Raw genomic sequence first — 12,106 nt, 5'->3', positions numbered from 1 at the left:
CCTAAGGAAGTATCATCTTACACCCTCTAGCCAGAGCGCAGGAGTAGACTTGAGGCCTGATTTGAGCCAAGAAGACTGGAGAAGCCATTTGCTGGGAGCTCCTAGGAGAGAAGCTCTTTTTATTTGTAGATGTGGTCATCTGATAAAAGTTCTGGAATATTTCTAGCCTATTTGGAACCATGAGGTTAATCTGATTCTCGGATAAAGCTGATATCACTGGAGACAGAGAGGAGAGTGAGAGAAAAAAGAAAACCCCAAAACAAGGTTCTTGATAAGATTGTGGAGCCATGAAGGAAGCCACCACGGAGGGCTACATAGTTATGTGAAAAGTTGGTTTGGATTTTCTATTGTTTGCTACTTAGAATGCTAAGGGTGAATTCTAAGAATACGTATGCTCATACTGTGCTTGATAACTCTTATCTTGTGACCACAGATTTGTTCTCATCCCTCCCCTCCTATCAGTAGGACAACTCCAAAGATATGTTTCTCAATAGTGTAGAAGAGGACATGGAGATTTTGCTGCGCTCCTTCAAAGGAGGAAGGAAACAACAAGGATTGGCTTTGAAAATCTCAGCTGCTCTCTCTTTCTGATTCCCGACTTAGCCAGGAAGCACCATCTGATAGGAACATCCCCACAGGAGCCAACGCCTTTGGAAAGCCTTCAAGGACGTCATAAATTAACTGCAGTCATTCTCCGAAGAAGAGTAAGGAAGTAGTCAAATTAGTACGGAGAATTGACGCCATTTTATCTGATATACTTATTTACCTCCTGCGGGGAAAATTTTTTTGGATAGTATTTATGGAACAGAAAACTTGTATTTACTTGAAAGTCTGCCTGAATGCTAATTCTTGTCTTATTTTCTGTTGAAAATATTTTGATACTGATATGACTGATTAAGTCAAATTTGGCAGAGGGGCATATATATGTCTGATATCAGTAGAGAAGGATGATTGCTATAGGATGCAGGTACAGCAGCTCTGAAAAAATCAAAAATCACAGTGGCCTCAATGGGAGGGTATTTGTGTCTCACGTGCAGTCCTAGTGTAAGCATTCCTGGTGTGGCACCTCGATGGTGTCACACAGCCAGGCTCCTTTGATTTTGTTTCCCTGTCAAACTTAACATGTAGTTTCTATCCCACTGGTGGTTCTAACTCCCACCACCAAGACCACCTGCCAATCAATGGAAGAGATCAAGAAGGAGAAGGGCGTGCCTGTTCTGGTCAAGGGCACATCTTGAAAACTGCACACTTTACTGCCCCTCATGTCTCATTGGTCAGAACTTAGTGACATGGCCACACTTAGCTGCAAGGGAGGCCAGAAAACACTGTCCTTAGCTGGGGGGAGGGATGTGTTCCCTCCTACAACCTGGGGCTTTTATTATCAGTGGAAGAATGGATTTAGAGGGACATAGCACTCTCTGTCAGAATGATTTATTTCCCATAGTTGTTTGACGTTCCCAGTCTGATAATTCCAACATCTCTGCCATATCTGAATTGGGTTCTGATGCTAGCTTTGTCTCTTCAAACTGTATTTTTTGACTTTTTGCATTCCTTGTAATCTTTTGTTGAAAGCTGGACACAACGTACTAGGTAAAGGGAACTGGGGTGAGTAGGTCTTTGGTGTGGAATTTATGTTTATCTGGAGGGCGTTAGGCTGTGTTTACTGTTTGCTGTAGCTGTGGTGTCAGAGGCTAAAATGTCCTCTGGAGTCACTGTTGTCCTCCCCTGTTGTCTCTGGGTTTCCCTAGAGCCTTCTTCTTGAGTAGGGTCTGAGATGTGCAGTTCTCTCAGCCGTGTTCCTGTGTTATTGCACAGGGCCCTTGTTGATGGGGTGGTGAGGTATGGGGGATGTGTTCTATAGTCCTACAATTAGGGACTAGGCCTGTTAGTGAGCCTGTGGCTGTGCTTCTCCACCCCTGCCCCTCAGGGGGGATGGGAAGGCCAGAGGGGACTGGAGTTGCATGTTTCCCTTCCCTCTGGTTGGTTAGGTTCTGGTAAAACCCAAGACAGTCAAGAAAATAGTTTCTCCTGAGGATGGGCCTTGTTGAGGAGAACAGAGTTCTCAGGTGTATTTCAAAATGGTTCCTTTTCCCCTTCCCCCACTGAAAGCATGAGGGGATTTTCCTCTGATCTCCACAGTGAGAACCTGGAACACTTCCCAGAGATAAAACTCGTAAAAGTGTAGGGGCTCCTATGACTGGGAGCCCTGGAGCTCTTAGCTCTCAGGTTTGTCCACACTGATCCTCTGGCGATCCATCAGTGCAGGGGTCCCTGCCCTGGTGCTACCCCAGGGTCTGTCCTGGGCTTCTGCTCCAGTCAACTGTGGTTCTCTGTTTCCACTTGTCTGTCTCTTAAACTTGGGGACAGACGTTCGCCCTGTGACTTCAATTCTCTGATGAATCTGAGAAGAGTTGTTGATTTTCAGTTTGTTCAGAGTTTTTCTTGTTAGGATGGGGGTGATGGTTTCCAAGTTCCTCATATGCCAGACTGGAAACTGGAAGTCATATGGTTATTTTTAAACAAGAACACAGTCATGCTTTAAAGCCTATTTAGTTGAAAATTATAAGCCAACAACACAAATGATGCAAAGATCTATCGCTGTACATTGTAGATAAGCCGGAAAACCCATAACAAGTTAAACTGATTATGACATGTGCATGTTGGGAGTCATCAAACACAACCCCAGTGTGACAAATCCTGACAGTAATTTAAAATTTAGCTGTGAGAATGCTAGCAATCAAAAACCAAAATCAACCCAAGACAGTTCTAGTAATTTATAAATAATAGCATTCTTCCTGGAAGCTATGCAAATTTCATGATCTCAATAGAATACTGAATCGGGGTCTTCAGTATGCTTTAGTAATAAGTTAATTTCAGTTTTTGAAAAAAAAATTCATGAGTCTTAATAATAACTCACTTAAAAGAATACTAGTAAGTCAGTCACTATAAAAACTTCAGGAAGACCCTGGCCCTCCACTGTGAGCTGAGGATCCTTCGTTGAGAATCATGAATGGAACCAGCGGTGCTCGAATATTTTAGTTTCAGGACATTTTGTTTGTTTGTTTTAATTGAGGTGAAATTCACATAACGTACAATTAACCATTACGAAGCATACAGTTCAGTGGCATTTAGTGTAGTCACAATGTTGTTGTCTTTATCATCCCAGAAAAACACCCCATACCCATTAAGTAATCACCCTCTCCAGCCCCTGGTAACCACTAACTTACCTTCTGTCTCTTTGGAGCTGCCCACTCTGGATATTTCATATAAAAAGAATCACACAACTCGTGACCTTTTGTGTCTGGCTTCTTTCACTTGGCATGCTGTTTTTGAGGCTCATCCACATAGTAGCATGTACCAGTTCTCCATTCATTTTTATGGCTGAATGATGTTGCCATATATGGATTTACTACAATTTCCTTATCCATTCGTCCACTCATGGGCGTTTGGGTTGTTTCCACCTCTTGGCTATTTGGCTATAGTGCTGTTACGAACAGTCATGTCTAAGTTTCTGTGTGGACACAGGTTTTTATCTCTTTTGGGTATATACCTGGGAGTGGAATCGCAAGGTCATATGGTCACTCTATGTTTAACTTTTTGAGGAGCTGCCAATCTGTTTTCCGCAGTGGCTGCACCATTTTACATTCCACCAGCCAGGTATGAGGGTCCCTATTTCTCTCTATCTTTGTCAACATATGTTACTTTCCTTTTTTTTTTTTTTTCCCCTTTTGGCTTAAAGTCATCTTTGTGGGCATGACATGGTATCTCACTGCGGTTTTGATTTGCGTTTCTGAAATGACCAATGATGATGTGCTTGCCAACTATTTGTCAGGACCTCTGTACGTGAATAAAAACTGTTGAGGCTCCCAAAGAGCTTTTGTTTATGTAGTCATATCCAGCAATACTTAACATATTCAGACACTAAAACCAAGAAATTTAAAAAATATTATTTATTAATTCTTTTCTAAACAATAGTAATAAACTCACTATGTGTTAAGATCAGAGCAATGACATCATCACATATCATGTAGCTTCTGGAAAACTCTACCATATGCTTACAAGAGAATAAGAGTGATAAAAGTAAATATCATCTTAATTATTATGAAAAAAATTTTGATCTCATAGACCTCCTTCCCCCAAAATGAGTAATAATTATTCAATTTAATTTTACTCAAGTAAGATAAATAAGATTTAAAAAAAAATTTTTTTCTGATCTGAGATTCCTCTCATTTTAGTTTACCCAGAAAACATATATGTACTTAGAAAGGAGGATGTTGACAATGGAATCTGGATTGTACTTGGTTGTCACAGAAAGGACAGAAAATGGTTCTTTAATCTGGGTATGGACCTTCTAACACCTGCCCACCTTTGTCATAACACTTTCCTGCCCTTTCAGGAATGAAAACTGGCTGCTGGTTTAAGTTTTTCATTGATTGTTCGACTGGGACATCTGAGTTAACTGATTGGAGGATTGAGATTTTACCCAAGAGACGGAACAATAACGCTCACCGAAATCAGCACCTGAAGCTGACTTTCCCAGTAGGAGTGGAGGTGGGTGGGCATGGAGAGGTATAACCCAGTGGTTCCCAAAGTGAGGTTCCCAGACCAGCATCACCAGCATCACTTAGAATTTGTTAGAAATGTGACCTGCAGACTCAGAAACTCTGGAGATGGGCCCAGCCATACGTGTTCTAACAAGGCCTCCAGGTGATGCTGCTTTGCTAAACGTTGTGCTAACAGCCTGGGGACCACTGGTGTGACCTTTTCCACAGTTACATTCTGTCAATATGATCTCCCTCTCCTGTCCTCACTTCCTTCTTCTTTCCTTCCTTCTATAAACATTAAATGTATTGCTCCCTTATCAGTGTTTTTATGACACTTATTTGGAAATATACACATTTGCACATCGTGTGTCTGTCTGTAAACATCAAATTCGTGCAGGCCAAATTCAGAGTATCATTTATACCAATCTCAAAGAAACGGACTCTTGAAGAGGCCTATTAGTAATGTCCAGGGAAAGTTTTTTGACAGGTATAATTTATTGCCTGGGACCTAGTTTATCCTTCTCTTCCTGACATTAACTCCAGTAAAATCCTTTCAAATATGGAAGCTCTACAATTCCAAGGGCTTGGTTGCCCTCATTTGGTGTTACCCAAAGATTATTCTGCCATGGCCTCTGTTCTTTAGAAATTTACAATCAAAGGCTCAGTGGGAGGCAGCTCATTTAGAGGACTGAGCTGAGGACGAAAAGATTCCGCCTTACCAGTCCAGAGGTCTTAGAGAGTATTCATTAAGAAATATTACCAGGAAGATGGGCTGGTCAACCGGAGGCTGGGAAAGGATCTATGTGGATCACAGAGAAGGTCCAGTTTCATAAGGTGGGGAGTGTGTGTGTGTGTCTATTTACATTAGTGCTAGGGTTTTCCTTGAGATTTCCCAACTGGGAAGTTGGGAAGAAATTAACATGAAGCTACTTTTCCTTATACTATATATGGTGTGGAGAGGGTTCCATGAGGTCAAGCTTTAATGAACACATATACATGAAAATAAGACCGAGAGTTCTTGTTGTTCCTCCCTGCTCCTCCAGTGACCTTGGAACTGCTGCTTAGAAGCAGGTTGAGCTTGCTCAGTGATTCTACAGAGCTGGCTTCACGATGGGGTCACAGTGCCTGGTGTTCTGTGATGCGACTTCTGAGCTTTCCAAAACCCAGGGGATCACAGGAGGTGCCTCTTGGGTGAGTGTTTAACTTCTTTGATTTTGCTTGTGCTCCATGATGTCTGTGGGCTGTTCTTGGCTTCTTACCACTCTTGGTTTTCTAGATGGTTCTTCTACTCTTCCTCCTGTAGTGAGAAAACTAAGTCGTAGTCATAGGTGTAATGCAGCACCAAGACAAACGTGGTCCCCACCCTAAACCGATGTGAGTAGAACATTCAACATAAGCCCGCACTGACCTGCTAACTTTAAATTACACCCCAGGACACTGTTACCTTCCCACAGGCTGCAATCTGACCTCCAGGCCTCTCCATCCCTCCAGGGGCCAAGACTGGTTGCCCTGTGGTTCTTACAGTGTGATAATTCAATCATCGTGCGGCAGGGTGGATCTGAGAAAGAGCCCGAGAGAGCCCTTCCATTTCCCTGGCAGCTCCAGCACCAAGTGGTTACAGGTGTGGAGGCTGAGTGGGTCTCAGGGAACCGACTACAGGAGGGGCTCTGCTTTGGGGCTAATCCCCAAGGGGTATCTTCCTCCGGATCCTCACTTTACGCTTTATCCTTGGGTATAGTGACTACAGGGTCCCACGGTCCCACTCTAAAACGTGGAGTCGTCCCCGGGTCATCCCTCTTCCTTAACCCTCACTTCCAATCAGCTGCCAAATCCTGCTAATGTGACCTCTCCTATTATTTCCGGATTCTTTTCCTCCTTTTTAGCTTATGCCCACGGACCTACTTCATGCTCTCATTGTCTCCTGTGTGGATTTATTCCATCATAACATAATCAAACTGCTACCAGTATTACCCACCTTAAATCCAGCCTCTATTGTAGCCTCTATTCAAAGGGCCAGTGCTACCTTTTGCCCCATAAGTAAAGCTTCTGTGGCTCTCTGATGCCCTCAGGATAGGGTCTGAGCCCCTCAGTCTGGCCTGATCTTCCATGACTTGGTCACTGTCCATCCATACAGCAAGATTGTCCCTACCCCAGCGTTCAGAACTGCTTGACTTCTCCCAAACGTTGTCATGCTTCTTCACATGGCCTTATCTCTCCTCACATTCCACTGCCCAGCAGCCATTTCCTGCCTTTCTCTATCTGGCCTTAGGCATTTCAGGCACCATCAACTTGCCCCTCATAGGGGTGAGTGTCCTTTCTCTTTTCTCCTACAACATCTCAATCTTAGGCTTTAACAAATTCTATTTAAAATCTCCATTTTTTTCTCCTCTCCTCTACTGGTCTGTAAGCTCCTGAGTGCAGGACCATTTGCATTCATCCTTGGACCCCTAGCAAGTACCTGGCACAAAGGTCATAGTTTTTTTTAAAAATTGAGATATAGTTGACATATAACACTGAGTAAGTTTAAGCTGTATAATGTGTTGATTTGATACACTTATATATCGCAAAGTGATTACCACCATAGCGTTGGGTAACACCTCTCACATGTCACGTAATTACCATTATTTCTTTTTTGTGGTGAGAACATTTAAGATCCAGTCTCCTAGCAACTTTGAAATGCATAACACGGTATTGTCAACTTTGATCACTACGCTGAGCCTTAGAGCCCTAGAACTTATTCAACTTCTAAATGCAAGTCTATGCCCTTGACCTACATCTACATAGGAGATATTCCACAAAGTTTATTTGAACCATATGGAGGACAACAGCTGCAGAAAAGGAATAATAATAGCAACTAACTGTGCTGAGTGATTTTCATGAATTGGAAATTCCTGTTTTCTAGCCAGTGCCGTACTATAAGAACTGTCTGTGATGATAGAAATGTTTTGTATCTGTGTTATCCAAGATGGTAACCACATGTGGCTACTGAACATATGACAAGTGGCTACTGCAACGAATGAACTGAATTTTTAATTGTTTTCATTTATTTAAGTTTAAACATAATGTGTACAGGTGGCTAGTGGCTACCATATTGGGCAGTACAGTCCCAGACTTTTCTCAGCTCTTACTTAGCCCACAGGCACATCTGGTTCCTCTCTACCCTGCTGGGAGCTCCCACGGAGCAAGGCTCTGAGCAGCGGCGTGCTGGTAAAGGCTTAACAACCAGCTCTCTGAAAAGCTTGCCTGTTTCCGTGGCATAAATACTCCCACCCGGTCCAGTTTCGAGCTGCCAGAGTGACACCATGGAACACAGAGCTGGGAAGAGCTGTACGGTAGCAAAGCATCATCTGGTATTTCCCTGATACAGATACAACAGATGTAAATCACCCTGAGAACAAAGACAGCACTCAAATGTAGTAAAATAAGTAGAAAGTGATTAATTTTGAGTATTTGCTAACTTTGCTTTTAATATAATTTAATCATGTTTATATACTTTAACTTTTAATAATGCCTATGCTTAAAAACAGTTCACAAAATTCCTGCAATTTCGACTTTTGGTCTCAGGAGCCAGTATCAGCCACCTACCGCTCTTCACTGGTTCCCGGTAATTGCTCCAAAAAAAAAATCACATGTGGGATTTCTGTTTGGCCACAAGAGGGCGTTATCAGATGACGTTAGATTCTAGGAAGGATTTGGGACTAGCTCCCTGGCGGGAGTCAGCTTGAGATAAATAAGTGTTTGAGTCTCCTGGGAGATTGCAATTCTGAGAGAGCTTGTGGGAACCCACAGTTTCGGGCCATTCTTTGTTTCACAACATAGACTCCAAGCCTTTACCACTGCCAAATAGCTTTACCCCTTTGTGTCTGAAGGCTTTGGGTCTTTAAGCTACCAAATGGAAACATCCTTGAGAGGTATTGAGTCTCGTCAGTGAAGGAAGGAGAAAGTCTGACAAGCACTGAGTACCTGCAATGCGTTGGGCACTTGACATCCTTCATCTCTCATAATCCTAAAATAACACCTTGGGAGTCAGCTAACACCACAGAGAAATGGGTAGACTGCCAGGTAGATGAATAATTCCTAATATAATAACCCTAGAGGGCTTATCCTTTGTGTTGCAATAATTTGTACTTTTCAATTCACACAAGGGAAATCAGGAATATATCATAAGCCTGATGATCAGTATAAAAATGGAAGGAATCTGATGCTTTCTCTCTGGCTGGGCTAACTATAGGATCTAAGAGCTTTGGTTTTTGGGGGGTGAGTCTGCATCTTCTCAGGGTCTTACTGGGGAGTTTATATCCGCGTTGGCCAGAGTGCACTCTGGGTGGTAGGGGATATCCTGGATGGTTGAGAGAGTGACTGACATGTTAGGTCTCTGTAGTCCTCTGTCTAAGGGAGGGAGAAATTGGCCTTTGTGTGGGGTGGGGGGCGGGGGGTGAAATGATTTCACTCTCTTGATCCTGAATACCGTTAGTCTAGTGCAGGTTCTCAAAGTGTGGTCCCTGGACCAGCAGCATCAGTGTCACCTGGAATTTGTTAGAGATGTAGATTCTCAGGTCCCACCCGGAGCTGTGAAGCAGAGACTCTGGTGGTGGGGCCGGGCCATATGTTTTAAAAGCCCGCTGGGAAACTCTGACGCCCTCTCCAGTCTGAGAACCACTGGCCCAGTGCAGAGTTGTTGAAACTGGATGAGCAAGCATGAGATGCATCTGAGCTGCTTTAGGAAGTACTAAGGTCCCAGTCGCTAAAGGTCATATGCTGCATGATTCCATCTATATGAAGCGTCCAGAACAGGCAAATCCACAGAGATGGACAGTAGACTCGTGGTTGCTGGGGGGGGGGGGGGGGGGGGGGGGGGGTAGAGGAGGGTGGGGAATGGGGAATTGAGAAATACAGGGTTCTTTTGAGGGGGATGGAAGTGTTCCAGAATTAGATAGTGGTGATGTATGCACAACATTGCTAAAAACCACAGAGTTATGCACTTTAAAATGGTTACAATGATGAATTTTATCTCAATTGAAAAAAAAAAAGTACTGATGTCTGCGGCCCACCCCTAGAGATTCTGGTTGGGGCTCAACATTGGTATTTAAAAAAATCTCTGGGGGCTGGCCCGGTGGCCGGGTGGTTAAGTTCTCGCGCTCCGCTGTAGGCGGCCCAGTGTTTCGTTGGTTCGGATCCTGGGCGCGGACATGGCACTGCTCATCAAACCACGCTGAGGCAGCGTCCCACATGCCACAACTAGAAGGACCCACAACGAAGAATACACAACTACGTATCGGGGGGCTTTGGGGAAAAAAGGAAAAAAAATAAAATCTTTAAAAAAATCTCTCCTGTTTGTCTAATCTGCAGCCAGGGTTGAGAATCCGAATTAAGCAAATGAGGCCACACATGGGTCACACTCGCGGTCTGGGGGGCCCTGGGTGAGTGTCTGCAGTCAGTGGGGTGGGGAGCGCAGGGGAGGAAAAGCTCGGGTGGATGCTGCCCCTGGCTTCCTTGTAGCCAGGCGATGAGGCAGAAGGGTCTTGCGCTCTAGTTTCAGGTTGCCGTTTTGGCCTCCGCTGTGCAATCTTGTTTGCATTGCTTCATCTGTCTAAGCTGTAGTTATTCTAAAGGTGTCTGAGAAGATAGGTTGTGATAATGTTCCCAAGTGTCGAGACTGGGATACAGTAGGCGCTCAACAAATGTTCGCTTTCCTTGCTTTCCCATTTCCCTGCCGCTTTAATTCTTGTTGATCGACTCTTTGGGAATGCGTGCATTGGCCGCTTCTCCCTCCTACTCCCCAGACTGCTGGAGGTTAGTAGGAGAATGGGGCGGGCTGGGGCGAAGGGGTCTCCGCCCAGGGGCTTTTCCTACCCCGGGCTTCCTCCGCTAGCTTGGGCAGGGGCTTCTTTGCTAATATGGGACTCACCATCTTCGCTGCCAGGTGAGCCCGCTCAGGAGGAGGATGCTGATCAGCAGGAGAATGCAGCCGGCCACTGTCAACAGAGAAGCAGTTCAGCAGAGGTGCGCCTGGGCTGGGTCGCAGAGCAGGCTGAAGAAGTCCCGGCCTGTTGTAGTCCTTGTCGTCCCCCCCCCCCCCCCCCCCCCCCCACCCCCCCCCCCCACCCCCCGCCCCCCAGCAGGAGTTTCCTGCAGAGGTGGGTGCTCCAGTTTCTGCTTTCCCTTCTCAGAACACAGGATGCAGCGCCCTTCCCGGACAGGACCAAGGACGAGGGCTAGGGCTGGGGAGGTGTGGACGGAAAAGGGCAGGCGCCTGTCCTCAGTGGCTCTGCCTCTTTCTGGGGGCAGGGAACTGACAGGCACTCTCTTGAGAATGATTCAGAGGCCAGGCCTCTGTTAAGGAGGCTGTGAGTGAGGCTCAGGACAGTAAAAGAAACGTCGAAATATAAAGATAAATGATAAACACATTAGCATCTCTTGAAAGTGTTCAAATGATGCTTTCCTGTGGCACTCGAGTGAGCTACCTATCTACCTTAGATGTACCTCCAAGCCTGTTTTTCTTTTTTTTTCCAGCTTAATTGAGATATAATTAACATACACATTGTGTAAGTTTAAGGTGTGATGATTTGATACACTTATATCTTGCGATATGATCACCAAAATCCTGTTAGCTAACACCTCCGTCACATCACATAATTACCACTTTTTTTGTGTGTGGTGAGAACATTTAAGATCTACTGCCTTAGCCACTTTCAAGTAGACAATACACTGTTGTTAACCATGCTGTACATTCGATCCTCGGAACTTATTCATCTTCTTGCTGGAAGTTTGTACCTCTCACCAACATCTCCCCATTTGCCCCACCCCCAGTGTGGTGACCACCATTCTACTCTCTGTTTCTATGAGCTCCTCCCATCCCCACTCACCCCAAAGCCTGTTGTCCCCTCTCCAAGGAACAACTGTAATGTTTCTGGAATGTTTTTTCTCTCTGCCCCTGGTTATATGGCATCCGTTCTCTCTCACCTCACCTCACCCCTCACACATGGCCATGGGGTATTTTTATCCTTTAAGGTACAGTTAGAGGGAACTAGTTGGGCTGGTTTGAGACTTCACTCACAACTTACTATAACTGATTACTGCGATTTTGAGTTAGGTTAATATCTAGATTAGTCTTTTACTCTTATAAACATTATATAAGGAGGGGGTCATTTTAAACTAACTAACCCAGCAACCCACCAAGCAATATGTCCCACAGTCCATCTGGGGCACATTTTGTCAACAAAAGGAGTGACCGCTACCCACCTGCCATCTGATACTCGGCTGTAAATATGAACGTCTCTGTGGTTGCAGCCACTTCTGTACGTGTTTGAAAATCTGTGCAGGAGAGAGAGAGGAAGAGGCTGAGTTTATGCTAATTATCGGACTGCGCAGGCTGCAGAGAGTCAGGGCTTCCCAGCGAGCTAGACCCTCGGAGATTGATGGAAGGGATGTGAGAGACAAGAGGAGGCTGTGGGCAAGCGTTTCATCCTTCTGCCTCGACATGCTGCCCTCAGTCTCGTTTCTCCTCTTTCTGACGCTTACTGTAAATGTGTTTGAGCACTGGGGGTCACGTGCAGATGCGT

At 44.9% G+C, this 12,106-nt stretch overlaps 1 protein-coding gene across 2 annotated transcripts in view; it reads right to left on the bottom strand.

The window, feature by feature from the left end:
• Positions 1–3,935: 3,935 nt before the first annotated feature.
• Positions 3,936–12,106, bottom strand: part of IL2RA (interleukin 2 receptor subunit alpha) — an 80,457-nt gene continuing 72,286 nt past the window's right edge. The window contains exons 10-12 of one of the 2 annotated variants that reach the window (XM_070254730.1): positions 11,787–11,858; positions 10,453–10,519; positions 3,936–5,841 (exon numbers count right to left, since the gene is read on the bottom strand). In XM_070254730.1, coding sequence (XP_070110831.1) covers positions 5,817–5,841; positions 10,453–10,519; positions 11,787–11,858 — 164 coding nt within the window. In that variant the 3' untranslated portion in view covers positions 3,936–5,816. 2 annotated transcript variants of the gene reach the window in all.

This window comes from Equus caballus, chromosome 29 (assembly GCF_041296265.1).
Source record: "Equus caballus isolate H_3958 breed thoroughbred chromosome 29, TB-T2T, whole genome shotgun sequence".
Lineage (NCBI taxonomy): Eukaryota > Metazoa > Chordata > Mammalia > Perissodactyla > Equidae > Equus > Equus caballus.
Note: the sequence above shows the minus strand (reverse complement) of the source record. Positions and strands in the feature narration are given on the sequence as shown.